Here is a 17,750-nt window from a genome sequence, read left to right as displayed (position 1 = left end):
TGAAATGATTGATCAGTCCATTCACTATAACTTAGCATAATCACTAAGATAGTAGGTAGGTCAAAGCTGACAAACGAGTAAGCTGGTAGCTAACATGTAGTCTATGCTCCTATCGGCACCTGTGATAAGCTAAAATTGTCTGATAATATTGGCCTGGCAATTTATCGATCAGGCTCTCAATTATATTAATTAAAAGATACTACGATTTCAGTTGTGATATTGCATTTAATAAAAACAAGTGTGTACATTGTCATCATTAGTTTTTCGTACACCGTTGGTCAACCATTTTCATACAGTGGTAAAAAAAGACAAGTGCTGATCCTGTGATATTTTAGAAAGCGGCACACTAAGCTCAGAGCAGCCAGATACAAATCAGACAACGTGTGTAAAACCTGCCCGAGAGAACTCAACATATCATGATGGGAGTCAGAGATGACAACCAGCAGGAATTCTCTAGAGCAGGTCGAATCATTTATTTTGGACTGGTGCTCCCTTGTGATTATGTGTTTTTAGAAAAAGTCTATCCACAGTCAACATCAGTCCTCTTCTTGCTCTGCAACAGCTTCGTACTGTCGTGGCTGTCTGTAGAGGCAGTAGTGCTGAGTCATGAAGAGGATGTCAAACACCACAGAGAACAGACCCAGACCAAACTTCGTAGGGTCACCAAATATCAGCGTCCACTCGTCTGAGGAGAGACACATTAAAGTTAGTACCAACAACATGCTCGGTCAGTCAGATATACAGTATAGGCTTAATATTTGTTAGTACATTATCACCAGCAGGTGCTAAAAGTATTCAGAGCACTTCAATTTTTTCACTTTCTGTTAGGTTGCAGCGTTGTACGACGGAGCTTTAGGGCCACATTAAGGAAAAATATTATCTGAGATTCCGAGAATAAAGTCGTTATATTACAAAGGTTTCCGAGAAAACAAAAGTGGCAGTATTATGAGAATAAAGTCATAATATTATAAAGTAGTAATTTGACGTGTTATTTTAGAGGTGAAATGGTGTGAAAATGAGGAACTTGGAGCATCTTTTGAAGTTATACTTTAGCTAAGGTTTCACAAATAACCAAATACTTCATCTTTTGGCACATCAGCACCACATTATCATCAGTATCAGGACCTTGAAAAGATTGAGCAAGAAACTGCGTTTATTTTGAAGAAAGAACCACACGGAGCTGATGAGGAAAGTGACTCTTTGGTGGAGAAGAAAATTACTTTCTTTCTCCTAAAGTTATGATTTTATTCTCGTAATATTAAGACTTTTTCTCGTAAAGTTACGACTTTATTCTCGTAAAGTTATGATTTTTTTCTCGTAAACTTATGACTTTATCCTCATATTATTACGACTTTTTTCTCGTAAAGTTATGACTTTATTCTCGTAATATTACGACTTTTTTCTCGTAAAGTTTTGATTTTATTCTCGGAATATTACAACGTATTTTCTCGTAAACTTATGACTTTATCCTCGTAATATTACGACTTTATTCTCGTAATATTACGAATTTATCCTCGTAATATCACGACTTTATCCCCGTAATATCACGACTTTATCCTCGTAATATTACGACCTTATTCTCGTAATATTACGACTTTATTCTCGTAATATTACAACTTTTTTCTCGTAAAGTTATGACTTTATCCTCGTAATATTACGACTTTTTTTCTCGTAAAGTTTTGATTTTATTCTCGTTATATTACAACATATTTTCTCGTAAATTTATGACTTAATCCTCGTAATATTACGACTTTATTCTCGTAATATTAAGACATTTGTCTCGTAAAGTTATGCCTCAGTTATGTAACTCAGTACTTAGTTGAAGCACCTCAGGCAGCGATCACAGCCTTGAGTCAACAAGCTTCTCACACCTGGATTTGGGGACTTTCAGCCATTGTTGCAGATGAACCTTCAGCCCAGTCTCATAAAGGATCAGCATTGAGGAGAGGCTTCCTTCGGGCCACTCTGCCATAAAGCCAAGATCAGTGGAGTGTGTGCAGAGTGACCATCGGGTTCTGGCTCACCTCTCTTACCGAGGCCCTTCTCCCCCAATTGCACAGTTTGGTCTAAGAGTCTTTAGAGTCCTGGTTGTTCCAGTTAAGAATCATGGAGGCCACCGTGCTCTCTCAAATCTGTGTATCGACACCATCCTGTCTCTGAGCTCTGCAGGCAGTTCCTTCGACCTCCTGGTTTTATCTCTGATATGCATCGCCAGCTGTGTGTGTGTGTTCCTTATCATGTCTACTCAATCAAGCCCTCATTTCCCTGTTAAGAATCTTTTCATTTTATCCTGAATTGTGAAGTACTTAGTAAAGTCTGTTTCAATATGAGCTCTATGGATTAATCATTGATCCTTCTGACGCTTAATAATTATAACTGCGATATCACTACGAAGATGGTTTACAGATATTTGTGATAAATGAATGGTACAAGATTAGCGAGATGAGATTAGTGATGCAACCGCAGAAACCCAAATTAACGGTTTTCTCAAAACATCCTTTAAGTTAAACGTGTTTGCTATTTATTTATTCATCTGTAAGTAAATTACATTTTGACTGCCACTAAATGCTATAAATGAAACCAGATGAAGAACAGGACAGAGCGTCAAATAGTTACCATTGTTGTAGGACTGTAAGATCATCTGTAGAATACTGAGGGTTCCTCCAGTGAAGTCCAGCAGCACGTTGCCAATACTCCAGCCTTCGGTGCTCTGGTTTTTGTAGTTCATGAACGCCTGGAAAAAAACGCCAGAAACAAGAATCAGTTTGTGATAATTCATCATAATTCATAACAACAACAAAATAATACTGAACTGATTGATGAATAGCATTGAAACTCACTCTCATAGTATATGTTATACAATAAACATGGAATTAATGAAACTGCATTTTATCAGCATATTTTGATACACAGAGTGGGTAGAAAAATATAGAAACACGTCTAGAAGAGTCCTGTAACAGATCCTACCGTTATGACAGTGACACTGTCAGAAAGGGGAGTCAAATGTGCTCTGGATTGAGGTTGTAGTTCATACTATTGCTGTATTGGACTGTGTTATATTGTTTTTAATATGTTTTGAAGAATAAGAACATAAGTAGAGTCTCAAAACCTATAACTGATGTAAACATTTTAACAAAGCTAGGATTTACTGCATGGCTACTGTATTGCAATGTCCGGGTGTTTCCATTTTTTTGGCCCCTCAGTGTGCATGTGCATAGCTTACCTGTGGCACATATTTGATCAGAGTGACCGCCAGTTTAATGTAGGAGAAATAGTAGAGGTAATCCAACCAGGAGATCTGTTTGGCTACAGCAAGAAACAAGCTGACCAAGGCAAATGTCCAGCCGATCGCCAACAACAACCAGGCCGTACAGGAGACCTTTTGACCCCCCCTCTGGAAGAGAGAGGACACAGAGGACAACACATTGATACAGAGTCAAGGATATCCTGTCAGACAAACTGCACTTACACACATTATGATGGAATCAAATACTTAAATCTACTATGAGGAACTTTCATTCTGTGTTGGTTTTGGCGGTCCCTGTGGATAAAAAGCGGTAGAGCACCAGAGTCCCTTTAGAAAACCTCTCATTTTACTGCAGCAGGGTCTGTTGTTCATAATAACTATAGAAACAGCCAATCTTCTTGCTGATGGTCTGGTTTACTAGGTACAGGTCATATACAGGCATCAGGATTACATTGAGTCTGTTTCATAACCAGTTAAAGGTTCCTCACAGTAACTTTAAAGTAATTCCAAAGATGCATCTAAAAATTTGAATTCCTTGTACTATACCTGGCCCCTGTACATGGGAAGTTCAGCATTTTTAACATCCACTCCATCACAAGCTTCTCTACATTACAGACACACACCTCATACACAGCAGCCTGGCTGATGTAGACCAAACAGAGCAGGACAGCATGGAGACTGAAGAAGACATCATTAGCGCTGACGGGGTTAAGACCATTTGGGTTCTTCATCAGAAACTCCTCCTGCAGGACAGACACACAGTAGACATTATATAACATACAGGCTTCATTCAAAACCTCCTGAAGCCACAGTTCAGCCTGTTAGGAGTGGTTGAAACTCTCCATGCCAATATGAATACATGAACAAGAAATGACACTGTGTTGTTAATGTGCTTCACTGTGAACTGGCCTGAGATTCAAAACCTCAAACCTGGGAGCAAAATGTATCAGACAAAAATATGAAACTGTGTCTGATTAGGAAAACATGAATGTGACTCTAGAGGCATGGGGATGGAGTCACTTTAGTTTCTTTATTATGCAATCAAACAGAAAAGGTTTGACAGCAAAACTTTCTACACTGCAATTAAATAATGTTTTATTGCTAGTCAAATAAACGTGTGATTAATAATGTATTATTGTGAATCAAACACTTTTGTTAGATAGCTTTTAGCTTCTCAAAAAAGCTTTTAGCTTTGGAAAAAAAAGCTTTTACATTCGCAAACAGAAGTAATAATTAATACATTATTAATCACACATTTATTTTACCTCCAATAAAACATTTTTTTGATTTCAGTGTCGATAGTTTTGCTCTCAAACCTTTTCTGTTCTGTTTTCATATCATCCCATACATGGGATGATATGAAAATTTCATGTTGCGATTATCCTGGTTCAAAACAATTCCAAAATCACAATATCAGTAGACTGAGCTTCATGTGTACAAACAGTGGAGGATGAAGTTACCTTTATATAAGGCACCCAGAACAGTCCTATATTGAAGACACTGTAAGCGATGAAGCCAGTCAGGTTGAGGGCCAGGAAGTCAAAGTTGAGACCTACAACGCTGAAAACAAACATGTTGGTATTATTTGTCTGAGTCACTTTATTGAGTGGATCTGTGCTGCTGCAGGTCATCCTCCATCTCACAACCCTCCATTCCTTTCAGACACAAATAAATCATTATGTTAACATTAACATGGTTAATACTCTCACGTTTGTAATGACTGCGTGTATGGTACCAGTAGTTTAGTAGTAGTAGATACAATGCAAGCCGCTGAGTGTAGGATTAAAGCACATTTCACTGTGTACGGACGACTACTGACAGGAAAAATACACATAGTAGTTTGTTTGGTTAGATGAAGTAAATAATGATTATTCACATATTTTGAATTGTATATGTGCCAGCAGACAAATATTACGTTTTTAATATGTTCAGCTAACCTGCTGTTTATTGACTCAGAAGAAGTTACGCTAGATGGCATTTAATTTATTGTAAGGGTAACAACTGAATTAATAATAATTGTATCTATAATAATAATGATAATAATATAATAATTAATAATATTATTTTATTAATAATAATCTAAATGTATTTATTTTATCTTTATATATATATATATATATATGCTGTGTTCCAGAGAGGCAAAGTCAGAAGCAGGTGCAGTGATCAGAAACTATCTCTTGTAATGAGTTACTAAAGTAAGAGTATATTTGAGTGGTTTGTACAGTATATCGGTGTGTGTCGAGAAGATCTGACGGTATAGAAACATCATCCATTTTAGTTCACTTGAGCAAAACTGCACATGGAAAATATCCCAGAAAACTTCGAAGAATGAAGAGAAAGTACCTTTTCCTCCTACAGTTCTCCCAGGCTTGTGGATAGAAGGACACTGACCAGGCCAGAAAGTAAATCCAGCCAATCACCTGACTGATCACTGACAGGACGTTGCTATGGATGACCGTAAAGTGGATCCTGACGTACGAACTAGATGAGAGAGAGAGAGAGAGAGAGAGAGAGAGAGAGAGAGAGAGAGTCAGGCTTACAGACACAAAGAAGCTGGACAGTGGCGATGTACCATAATACTCCACAGGCCTGTCAGCGTACGGTTTACAATCCGTATTGGTAATACACGTGTGTATGTGATTGGCAATTTCACATAAATTCAATAAGGCAGTCAGAAGAAAGTAACCGTTTATATTCCCAATGTGTGGTCAGTCGATCTAAATCGACTGACCACACATTGGGAAAAACTGATGGAGGAATTCATCCAGTCATTCTGCTGTCACTGCATGCTGCTGCTGCTGCTGTGCAGATACCAACCTGTTGAGGTCTGTGTTGTTGCTAAACAGGTATGTGGTCACCTGACCGACATGATGGGCGGTCGCATTGAAGCTGACTGAGGTCGCCTCCGCTGGCAGCAACACCTAACCAAAAACAACAAGCGTTTTAGTCGACAGCTTATTGGTAGACAGTCCCGAGTTAAGAAATGTGATCCTCGTCTGCTGCTGTTTGCTTCGGCTGATCCGCGCGATTCATTTTGCACTTCAGGATACACAATGTTGACTGTTAGGAATCTCACAGGTTCCAGTTCACAGAGGTGAGCTCGCTTTCTTTCTTTTTGAGGCATCTTAAAAGATCCCATATTATGCTCATTTTCAGGTTCATACTTGTATTTTGTGTTTCTACTAGAACATGTTTACATGCTGTAATGTTAAAAAAAACACATTATTTTCCTCATACTGTCTGTCTAAATATACCTGTATTCACCCTCTGTCTGAAACGCTCCGTTTTAGTGCATTTCAATGGAATTGCAACGGAATTGCGTTGCTGGGCAACAGTTTGGGTCCATGTTTACGTCCTGTCAGCTGATGTTATTTACATACACTGCAACAGGAAATAAACTGGGACACATTTAGTATGTTTACGTTTAAAACCGTGTAATGGTCTAAATATTGTATATTTGTGACATCACAAATGGACAAACGGCTTGTTTCAAATTGACCAAATTACAATTCATCCTCTTCTCTATTCCATCTCTTTTACCATCTTTGGTGCAAAGTTCAGGGTTCCTACACATTTTCCATTTCAAAATTCCATACTTTTCCCGACTTCTGGGTAGATTTTTCAGACCATATTTACTTTGTGATTCAAGGTGCCGAGGATGCTGTAACAAGACTACAGTACTTTTGCCCTTGCATATGGTTTACAATCGCCGCCTCCCCCATGTTGGAGATGTCGAATTTGATTTTACACAAAGTTTGCATCCAGCTTTCTTTTCCCATTTGGAATCTTAAGCCAACCAGGCTTTATATTTGGGATCGTCAAACTAGCCCTCAGAAATCTTGCATTTACCGACTGTGGCCGCTCAGTCCACAGTCCTATGCAGAAAGCTGGACGACGCTATACCGTCAAACATCTTGCACTAGGGACAGAGCTGTGTTGCAGGCTGTGCCGTACAGGCGTAGAGGCAGCTCTGCGTAGGAGCGTGCGTTCAGTTGCACGCCATTCGCCTACGACAACATCAAGTTCGCTCTGGCCCACGCTCTCTCTCTCACACTGTGGTCAACATTTAGGCTGCGCTGGCTGGCTGCTCCAAACACCATGAAAAACACTCTGCTGCTCGTATGATCAATTTATTTTGAGAAATTCTGAATTGTATATTTTAGAAAACAGAACAGGAGCAATAGTCTGAAATGTTTTTCCATAATCTCTTTTCTTTTTTCCACACTTATCCAGACCTGGAAATGACTAAAATCAAACTCCATACTGCGTAGGAACCCTGGACGTTCGCAGTTTGGAAGCATGTAAACCCAAAATAACAGCTGGGTGTGGCTACAAGTAAAACAGAACACAGTTTCCTTCTCCCTATTTAGACAGTGAGATGGAGAAGCATGTGGTCACCAGCAACATGCAGCATAACTGGTTTTATGAGGTGTCATGTGTTACCTGCTCAGGCACTGTGAGGACAGATGAGGAGTTGGACTTGGAGCTGAAGGTTACATTTAACTGAATCAAGGCGGACTGGTTGAGAGGGGAACTAGAGAAAGACAGACACAAAGGTCGAGTCAGAACAACACTGATCCTGACAGCTGCTTTTATAAACTACACATGAGCTACAGTACCGGAATCTGGATTTACTTCTTTCAATTTAGCTTGCTGACAATATTTGCTTTTCAAGATTTTTAACTGCTTCGCATTCACACCTAGATCAGCAGCTTCAGCACTGCTGTGCAGTCAGCACTGTAGTATTGTGTAGTGTGGGAGTGTTGTACAAGCTGTTACACAAACACACAATTTCATTGGTTTAAAAGAAGTGAAGAACACAGCTGTTTGGACATGTTGTCCAGTTTAAGCTACCACGGGAGAACTACAGTGTGCAGCTCATTTATTCATTAACAGACCACAACCACAGCCTATAGTAGTTTAGGTTGAAGCTATGGCTTTTAAAGAGTAACATCAAAAATCTGCAAACTAGAGCAGAAATCAGAAGTGAGTCCACTGAGTTTAGACTGTTGACTTGTTGATGAATGTGAGGTGCAGTCATGGATTGTTTAAAGGGGACATATCATGCTCATTTTCAGGTTCATACTTGTAATTTGGGTTTCTACTAGAACATGTTTACATGCTTTAATGTTCAAAAAACACATTATTTTTCTCATCCTGTCTGTCTGAATATACCTGTATTCACCCTCTGTCTGAAACGCTCCGTTTTAGTGCCTGTCTCTTTAAGACTCTCTCCTCAAAAAGCCCAGTCTGAGGTCAAAGTCTCTAGATTTTTTAGATGTTTAAAGCCTGTAAACAGAGCCATGAGGAGGTGCAGAAGTCTAGTTTTCTCTCAGAACACTTGAATTACAATATGCTGAAAGGTTATTATGGGATTTTTGCCCTATGATGCCAAAAACATTCTGCCTACTGCAGGTTTAATCCCTGACAATTTTTAACTTAGGAATTGCTTTAAAAAACATAATATTTCTTAATATAAGGAAAACCTATCTGCCATGGTGGCAGGTGACCTGAAATGTTTACCTGCCACAGCCACAATTTCCCCTGCATTTTGCAGGTGGCAGGTGCTTATTTCATTCCCCGACTCCAGATATTTAAAGGTATGTACACAAGCACTGAAAAGGTTTGGTTATCATAATATATCCCCTCTAAATCCACTTTGAACAACTCTAAAGGAAAAAAAAAACATCCTCAAATGGCTGGGGCAAACAATAACTTAACATGTCTCAACGGACCCCTAACCAATACAACATGTACTGCTCCTGAATTTACAGTAAAAGACTTGGTGGTAATTCACCTTTAAAAAGAACAGACAGACACAGCCAATCAAACAGTGACTGCCGTCTCTCATGTCCTACCTACACTGGTGTCAGCTAGTGTGAGACTGAAAGAAGTCAAAGCTACATATTTGCATATTGATGTGTTTGTGTGGTTACCTGGAAGTAATGGTGATGTTGGCTTCAGAGTTTTCCTGAAGCGTGACAATATCTGGAGCAAAGAAATTCACTCTAGACTCTGGAGGACAGACAGAATAACAATAATATATGACAATCAATCCAATATGCTCGCAGAAAACAACAACACATAGTTTGGCATATGAATTGGCATCATTATCATAGTCATCATGAGGTTACGACATGCTTCAAGGGTGACTGAACATGTTCATCTTAATCCCCATTTACTGGGTGAAAAAACAGCAGCTTCCATGTCAAAAAAAAAACAGCCAGTTTCTGCGTCAGCGCCTCGCCGTGTCAACGCACTGAAATAAATAAAGTTATGAGAGTTAGTCAGTCACCAGAGATGTTGGTCAGCGCCAACAGGAGCAGCAGCTGAGCAGGGAGCCATCTCTTCACCGACCCCAGACCAGCCATCTCTGACTACTATGATGGACGCTGCCAACCTGAAGGACACGAGGGGACACAGAGGATCCAGTCATTTCAACACATCACCACGTCAGGATATTCACACTGTAGGTGTTGTGGAATTTCTGATACTCAGGTTAACTCAGTCAACAGGAAGGACGAGACCCCGGAGCTGTTGATGTCTTACAACATTAAGTTTATTGAAGCTTGATGAAGGAGAATTGTTAGGTCTCCAGCATCGATGTGTTCTCTCTGTGAAGGCCTCACAACTCTGCCCTTTCTCCCTGGTGCTCAGTGTTTTACCCTTATCATGTTTTGACTTTGGCATCTTTGACCCTGGTTGCCCCAGCGACTGACTCTATGGTTCCTACTGCAGACACAGCTGTACAGATAACGGTGGCTCCTCTAGACAGGAATCCAATCCAATAATGTCAACAGAGGGACACTCTGAGAGACACTCTGACCTCCCGAACAAGGAGAGAGGAATTGGTCGAAAATTCCATCACAGTAGGGACTGGGCTGAACCACCACTGGCTCCTTCTGGCTTATACACATCTTTACATGGGTTTAATGTACAGTATGTAACGTTACTCTACCTAATACGATAATACTTTATTGTCAGACAGGTCTGATATTTGTTTTGCATCACAGCAGCTCCATTTGCAACATCACAGAAAGGACAAAGACAAGAAACAAGGAAACATACATTTAAACATTACAATCACAGAAGACGATATCCGGGGCCCTTAACGTACATTTGATCTGGGATTAGGCTCCATATTTAGTTTTAGGATTGACTGGTGTACAACAGAGTGCTTCAGTCTAACTTTATTAAATCGTGGAACCCTGTATCTCCGATTTGATGGCAACAATTCATATTGACTATTCAAAACTTGGTTGGGGTCAGAGACAATGTTGTTAGCCAGCCTTAATATATTATTATGATAGGCTGATTCAGAGAATTTCTCAAGAGGTTGACCTACAATCTCTGAGCAGATTTTCATTTGGTGAAGCAGTTTTGACTTTAAAGTAGTTGACAAACTATTGTACCATGTAGTATAACAATCCTGTAGAACAACTCATAATAACAGAAGTAAAAAAACAAAAGAAGAATTTGTTTACTTGCCCCAAAAGACCTGAGGCGGAAGGAGGAAGTAAATTCTTTGTTTTGTCTTTTTACAGACAAATTCAATGTGGTCTTTCCAAGATAACAGATGGTCTATCATTACTCCCAAATATTTATATAAAAATACCTGCTGGATTTTTTTCGTTATGAATAACAATAGGAACTTTATGAGAGTCAGATGGTGAACCAAATACAATCTCTTCCGTTTTCTTTGTGTTAATCTTAAGAGCATTACTCCACTCGACCATTTCGCTCATGTATACAGTATGTCACGTTACTCTGCCGGTTATGTGTCACTTTTACATCAGAATTCATTCTAAACTCCTCTCTGTAAAGATCGAGCCAGGTGAAACTAGCTCTAGTAGTAAAGTACAGCTGCCCTGTGTATATACAGTATATATGTATATATGTGTGTATATAAAGACGGACATCACTGCTCACAGCTCCTCGTGTATGAGCCTACAGCTGAAGCCCAGTACGAGGTTTGTCTTTAGAATAATTGAACTAAAGCTCTGATGGTAAAATCACTGTCCAGATGTGAAGCATCGTTTGAACAGCTGGTCACCACATCAACACATCATCATTCTGCTGAGAGGAAGAAAACACCTGAGAGTTTCCACTTCACAGCAAGTCATCGACTAACCGACTAACTTCAGCTTCATGCTTCAAACCGAACCAAACGTTTACTTAATCAGAGGAGGTAAACTTGATGAAACTTACCCAGTAGAGCTGTCTGCTTCCTCATCAGCAGGTCACAAGACATCTGATCTAAAAGCTGCTCTACTTCTTTTCATGCTGAATGCTTCTTCTTCGTTGGTGTCTATTGGTGGCTGACAAACCAGTTTAGAGGCGCATTACCGCCATCTACTGGACTGGACTGGACAGGGAACTACAGTTTATTCACTTAATAGTATCACAGCATATCTGGCTTGCTGTTTTTCCCAACAGACCTCACAGTGATGTTTTGTCGCTCCCTATTGCCTGAAGAAGGGGATTTCTCTCTCTCTTTTTAAAAGAAAACAAACTTTTATTGTAAATTACTCATCAATTATACATCCACAATATGTGCAGTATATATATATATTATAAACTGGGAAAAAAAGTTTGGAAATCTATGTTTGGTGGATTATTTCTCTGTTGCTACAATGCTAATTGGCATTGTATTTTACCTCGTTGGAAAGCCTGTTTATTTACCTTCACAATGATGTCCCACTTGTAAGGATCATGCATTTGTGGGATGAGCAGCACAGCTGATTATGTGGGTAAAAATTTGCCAAAATGCTCTGCCAATGGTAAACAGTGTATTCTCATAAGGCTACCAGGAAGCCTGCAATGACTGCCCTTCACCGTCTGGCCCGTTTGCGCCGGTGTCGACAACACAGACAATGGAACCTGAACATGTGGGGGAATGTCATGTTCAGTGATGAGTCCAGGTTCTGTCTGCGAAAGTTGGATGGCAGGGTCAAAGTATGGAGATGACGCGGAGAACAGCTTTTGGTGGGGGCAGTGTCATGGTGTGGGGGAGGCATCTCCCTCACTGGCAAAACAAGGCTTGTCTCAATGCAGTGAGATATCGGGATGAGATTCTGCAGCCAGTGGCGATCCCATATCTCCACAATCTGGGACTTAACTTCATCCTCCAAGATGACAACGCTTGCCCCCACAGAGCCAGGGTTATCACAGACTACCTCCACAATGTGGGAGTAGAGAGAATGGAACGGCCTGCCAAGAGTCCAGACCTCAACCCAATTCAACACTTGTGGGATCAGCTTGGGCGTGCTGTACGTGTTAGAGTGACCAACACAACCACGCTGGTTGGCCTGCAACGAATCCTGGTTGAGGAATGGAACGCCATCCCACAGCAACGTGTGACCAGGTTGGTGACCAGCATGAGGAGGAGGTGCCAGGCTGTTGTGACTGCGTATGGTTCTTCCACCTCTACTGAAGCTCCTGACGGTGTATTAAATGAATAAAGTGTAAAATAGCCAATATTTCTTGTTTGTTCCTTGTTACTGATAGAGAGTTCAATCATCCAATCCACCAAACAACTCAAAACAAGAGTCAATACCAACAGGAGAATACACTGTTTACCATTGACGGAGCATTTTGGCAAATTTTTCTTGGGCGCTACCCACATAATCAGCTGTGCTGCTCATCCCACAAATGCATGATCCTTACAAGTTGGACATCATTGTGAAGGTAAATAAACAGGCTTTCCAATGATGTAAATTACAATGCCAAATAGCATTGCAACAACAGAGAAATAATCCACCAAACACAAGTTTCCAAACTTTTTTTCCCCAGTTTATATATTTCTTGTATTTTGTACACCAAGTGGTACATACATAACAGAAGAGTGAGACCTCCAAGATGTGTATATAGTGTATAGTGTATGTCTGTCGGTTATGTTTGTTTGCCTAAAATCTGCCTCAGCCCATTTATTTAAAAATCATTCTATTAATCTGAGTGTCAGTAATTTCATAATTTAAAATCTGGCCACATATTTCATCCACTTAAACCAGCGTCTTTTCTACTTTGACTCTTCATTTCTAACTCTATTTGATCTGGGTAATTTCCTACATTAAGTTATGTCTTATATGCCTCTTATATTCTGTCTCTTCATTTCTGACTATAAATTATATTCTCTATTTCTGAGATTTCCTGTATTTCTTCCTTCCATCTTTGAGTTGACGGACTTGAAGGCGCTAATATGGTTAGCAAATGTTATTAGCTACTGTTAGCTAGTTTCAGTGCGTCTATCTGCTTGTGTTTACATCGTTAACTGAACTACGTTACACTCAACATACAGCTACACATACAGCTACACATACAGGTACTAGTATGTCCTGATGTAAGGTGGTAGCCCCGCCTCCAATCTGTGACGTCAGCATGCTGTAAACCCTATAATCTGTCTCTGCATCCAGGTAAAGGCTAAAATACATCTAGTAACGCGCACCTGTTGTAATACAACCACATTAGGATATTAATCCAAATGTGTAGCTTTTAGAGTAATAAATGCTGCAGTACAGCCTTTTTACATTTTGCACACTGTTATTAATCATATTTTCATAATCTGTAGTCAAAGTGGTACTGGGACTACAATAATTAGGGAAACTATATGTAATCCACATAATCATCGGTACACGCAAGCAAAACAATTTAATTATAAATCGTTTTATCCTTGTGATCCTGCCGAACTTAATGGAATAAATAGTGTGCTGTCGCCCATCGTGGACACGTGGCTCGTTGGTCTAGGGGTATGATTCTCGCTTCGGGTGCGAGAGGTCCCGGGTTCAAATCCCGGACGAGCCCAGCCTTTTGAAGACTGGCAGAGACCGCTGTAGCTAGTGACAGTGTGAGCTAGTGTTAGCTGTGTGAGCTAAAGCGAAGCTGCGATACGTTCACTATTAGCGTTCGCGGTATTTTAAAACATCCTTCTGCCCTCCTAACTAATCACAGTTGCGGTGGGTTGTTTTCACACAACCATGTTGGTAGCAGTGTGACTGAATCAAGAGATTGAATTTCGTTGTTTTAAAAGCATTTAAGTTACCCTCCTTAGCTAGCAAGTAACCTTATAAAGTAACCTAACGTTAGCTGTTCAACCATGGATCTCTTCACAACGGTGTTATGAGTTTTTAGTTTAGGATGGAGTAGAATAGAGGAAATACTCAGAATGAAGTCATATATCATAAATAACAACATAAAACCAACAACTAGCCAGTTGGATATAAAGATTGACCAACGGCCCTCTATGCATGTGGCTCGTTGGTCTAGGGGTATGATTCTCGCTTTGGGTGCGAGAGGTCCCGGGTTCAAATCCCGGACGAGCCCACTCTTTTTTGGAGAATTATATGTTTGTTTATCTATTCATACAATATTATAATGCCGTGGCTTACGTTTTGAACAGGGGAGTAGCTAACTAGGTTCTTCATTACTGTATGTCTGCCTGTATACCACCCTCCCTCCCTCCCTCCCAAGCCGCCTCCCTCAACTTCCTGCACCCGTTCCTCCACCTGCCCTCCTCATCGTCATCCAGTGAACAAAGAGCGCCTCCACCGCTCTGCTTCCACAGCTGTTGTGTCCTGATGGTTTGGGCCGTGAGAAGAGAGAGAGAGAGACGTTTCTTTACCGCCCCCACAAACACAGCAGACACTCTTAACAGGCGGCAGACGAGCCGGCTCTCCATTCACTGCAGTGTGGCTGCACTGTCCACTCACACAGGGACAATACTCTCTAATAGGCTGGAGCACTGAGTCTGATCTGGGAATAACATTATTACAGCAGCTTCACGGACACTGTAAGTAGACTTTGCAGACATACATTTTTATAATTATAACTTTTTTTCCTCTTCAAGTATAATGTTTAGTAGTGGATACTGTTTTTTGTTATCAATTTCAGTGTTATTAAACTCCAATTTTTCTTTATTGTCAGCTCTTTACTATACTCAAAATATACATCTGACTGTTATCCTCTAGGCCTACATAACAATATAATTGAAGTCTTATCAGAGAAATATCTGTTGAAATTAAATTAAGTAAGATATATTTAATTAATTTACTTAATTAAATATATCGTACTTAATTTAATTTCCACAGATACCTCTCATAAAAGACGTCAATTATATTAAATTAAATTAAATTAAATTAAATGAATCAGAGAGATATCTGTTGATATTAAATTAAGTAAGATATATTTTCAATTCAGTTTTGCTAAAAATCTAATCTTCAAATATTGCTGCTGTGAAAAGGTTTATAATTTTTTTATCAAGAAGCACATCCAATAACCATTTGAAAAAACACATTTTTATTTGACAGAAAGAAGCAAATTGGGAACGTGGGACCTGCAGCAACCATCTCCTCCAACAAGCCCTTGTCACCAGTGTTAGTTGCTAGATAGTGGACTGGTTTTCATTGGGATCCAGATCATCCACTTGTCAGTCAGCTTGTCAACAACCTGTGGTCCACCAGCTCAGCTCCTCAGACCATGGTTCTGTGCGAGGACGGTGAGTGCAGTGTCTGCCTCTCGCCCTACTCGAGGATGGACAGGATCCCCCGGGTGCTCCACTGCAGACACACCTTCTGCGAGCCGTGCCTGGACACTATGTCGCAGGCCAGCAACGGGCTGCTCACCGTGGGCTGCCCTTTGTGTCGTCGGGTGACCTGCATAGGACGTGGCCTCAGTTTGCAGGAAGCTCTGTGGGTCAACAGCAGGCTGTGGGACCAGATACCAGAGGACGTGGACGCGGATGCCGAAGAGGAGGAGGAGGAGGAGGAGGAAGATGGACTGAAACGAGTAGCTGAGGAGGAGGGGATGGAGACTAAGCAACAACCTTCTTTACAAGCAGAATGGTGGGTTTAAACATACACACACATGGATATTAACACAAGTAGAAACTCATGCTGGTTTGCTGTAATTGTAGGTACTTTATTATTGTCATTTTAAACACTATTTACAACTACTGACAACTATGTGACCTTTGACCTCTTGTTGTTTCCCTTGATTTTAGCTTCAATATTCAGAGTTTTTTCTAAAGTGTAAAGGAGTAGGAGTAAAAATGTTGAAAAAGAAATAATAAAAAAGAAATGGAGAATAGTGACTCTTTAAAACCAAATTCAAAGAATTGGAACCTGAATCCAGTACATTCCAGCCATACCTATCCATTCACACGTCAGTGTCAATCAGCACGTTTGTCATTAGCACCTCAGCTCTGAAGCGCCACATGTTGTCTTGGGAGTAAAATCCTGTCTAACGCCAGAACTTTTCCTTTTCAGTGCTTCCTCCAGGTCTGCCAGGACAAAGCTCAAACTGCCTGCGATCTTCAGAAAGTTCAGTTTGACAAAACAACACCAAGAGAGGATTGTGCCCAGCAGTAACGTGTAAGTCCTGACTTTGTGGTAAATTGCTATAACAACATGGAGAAATTGAGAAATTTATTGAAAACTAATATTTTTTTGTTTGCTTTTTTTTTAAGGGAAATGAAATCCTGGCGCAGGCTTCCAACTGAAGAGACTATTTAAAAAAGAGCCGGATCAACGATGATGTGACAGTTCCCCTCAGGATATTATTTGCGGATGGTAGACGCCACTAGAAGACTCAACCTTTTGAGGGAAAGTTGAAGCCGTTAGGACCAAGAATCCATTTGTGTTCCTGTCAAGACATTGTTTTGTCCTCAGCCAAAGGTGCCCCTGTCTGTCTCCCCATTATTTATTCTAGGCTTAATTCTCCCAGCTGGTGCTGTGGGATTTGGTTCAGCTGTCCCAGTGGGACTCGCACCCCGAGACCCCCATGTAACAGATGGTCTCCTGAGGACGCTCCCTTTAGCATAGCCACTGCTGAACATTGAATATTTTTTTTTTTTTTTTTTTAATTTATGATAGCTAGTTGACAAAGAATTTAATAAAACTATTTTTGAAAGAACTTCTCTGTCGTTTATTTACTAATTAATGCTGATGTGTCTTTGGGAGATGAAAGAACCATTAGCTCAAAGCAAAGACATGACAATTCTCTTCTTTACCGCGTACATCATTTATGACACATTAAGTATTTAAGTGACTGGGGAAAAAAAGTGAAGCCAGTAGGAGATTTTCTGAATAGCATAATGTCAATATTACTTTTGTGGGCTCGATACACAACAAAGGCATGTCACAAAAGACTCATCCAGCCATGAAAGTGGATTAAAAACTCCATTCAATGAGCATCTGGCGAGTATTCCACGTTGGAAGATGTTAGAATACTGGACTGTCATGGAAATGGACTTTATTCTTTTGTGTCACCTTATGTGCAGTTAAAAAATATACAGCACGTTCCACTCGGAGATGAAAAGAGAATTAAATCTCAGTCCAAGGTCACTGTTAAGTATTAGTGTATGGCGTCTCAGTCATATTAAGCTCATTGTTATTTGCCTGTTTGGAGACGCAAGAATATCCGTTAGTCGTCACACTGGTTTGGTAGCCATCTAGTCGTAACAGGTTGTCTCAACTGTACGCCTGTAAAACACACATGGGGTTGTGTTATT

The 17,750-nt window shown here is 40.2% G+C and overlaps 2 protein-coding genes and 2 non-coding genes across 5 annotated transcripts; 3 read left to right on the top strand and 1 right to left on the bottom strand.

Annotated features, from left to right (window-relative positions):
- Positions 1-205: 205 nt before the first annotated feature.
- On the bottom strand, positions 206-11,589 carry ctns (cystinosin, lysosomal cystine transporter). Of its 2 annotated transcripts, none has more exons than XM_037769197.1 (11): positions 11,456-11,589; positions 9,543-9,647; positions 9,184-9,262; positions 7,691-7,781; positions 6,065-6,168; positions 5,591-5,728; positions 4,708-4,807; positions 3,871-3,990; positions 3,224-3,394; positions 2,617-2,734; positions 206-685 (listed from the first exon to the last, which is right to left on the bottom strand). In XM_037769197.1, exons 2-11 carry the CDS (start codon positions 9,616-9,618, stop codon positions 537-539), a joined length of 1,146 nt encoding a protein of 381 aa, XP_037625125.1. In that variant the 5' UTR covers positions 9,619-9,647; positions 11,456-11,589; the 3' UTR covers positions 206-536. The 2 variants fall into 2 exon arrangements, with proteins under 2 accessions (XP_037625125.1, XP_037625126.1); XM_037769198.1 differs by having other exon boundaries at positions 9,543-9,627; positions 11,456-11,524.
- Positions 11,590-13,975: 2,386 nt separating this feature from the next.
- On the top strand, positions 13,976-14,047 carry trnap-cgg. The gene has a single exon. It is a non-coding gene; the product is annotated as a tRNA-Pro (tRNA).
- A 447-nt stretch (positions 14,048-14,494) lies between these two features.
- On the top strand, positions 14,495-14,566 carry trnap-ugg. The gene has a single exon. It is a non-coding gene; the product is annotated as a tRNA-Pro (tRNA).
- A 172-nt stretch (positions 14,567-14,738) lies between these two features.
- On the top strand, positions 14,739-17,149 carry im:7152348 (uncharacterized protein LOC559250 homolog). The gene is made up of 4 exons (XM_037768922.1): positions 14,739-15,032; positions 15,550-16,083; positions 16,507-16,611; positions 16,707-17,149. The coding sequence occupies exons 2-4, from the start codon at positions 15,719-15,721 to the stop codon at positions 16,750-16,752; spliced, it is 516 nt and encodes a 171-aa protein (XP_037624850.1). The 5' UTR covers positions 14,739-15,032; positions 15,550-15,718; the 3' UTR covers positions 16,753-17,149.
- Positions 17,150-17,750: the final 601 nt, after the last annotated feature.

This window comes from Sebastes umbrosus, chromosome 5 (genome assembly GCF_015220745.1).
Source record: "Sebastes umbrosus isolate fSebUmb1 chromosome 5, fSebUmb1.pri, whole genome shotgun sequence".
Classification (NCBI taxonomy): domain Eukaryota; kingdom Metazoa; phylum Chordata; class Actinopteri; order Perciformes; family Sebastidae; genus Sebastes; species Sebastes umbrosus.
Note: the sequence above shows the minus strand (reverse complement) of the source record. Positions and strands in the feature narration are given on the sequence as shown.

Bases quoted from the DNA above. Each gene is read 5' to 3' on its own strand.
- ctns (XM_037769197.1), bottom strand. From the start codon at position 9,618: ATGGCTGGTCTGGGGTCGGTGAAGAGATGGCTCCCTGCTCAGCTGCTG. The intron at 3,395-3,870 runs GTGTGTGTCTGT...TCTCTCTTCCAG, and splicing joins GCCAGGCTGCTGTGTATGAG to AGGGGGGGTCAAAAGGTCTC. The intron at 2,735-3,223 runs GTAAGCTATGCA...GTTTTTTTCCAG, and splicing joins TGATCAAATATGTGCCACAG to GCGTTCATGAACTACAAAAA.
- im:7152348 (XM_037768922.1), top strand. From the start codon at position 15,719: ATGGTTCTGTGCGAGGACGGTGAGTGCAGTGTCTGCCTCTCGCCCTAC. The intron at 16,084-16,506 runs GTGGGTTTAAAC...TTTCCTTTTCAG, and splicing joins CCTTCTTTACAAGCAGAATG to TGCTTCCTCCAGGTCTGCCA. The intron at 16,612-16,706 runs GTAAGTCCTGAC...TTTTTTTTTAAG, and splicing joins ATTGTGCCCAGCAGTAACGT to GGAAATGAAATCCTGGCGCA.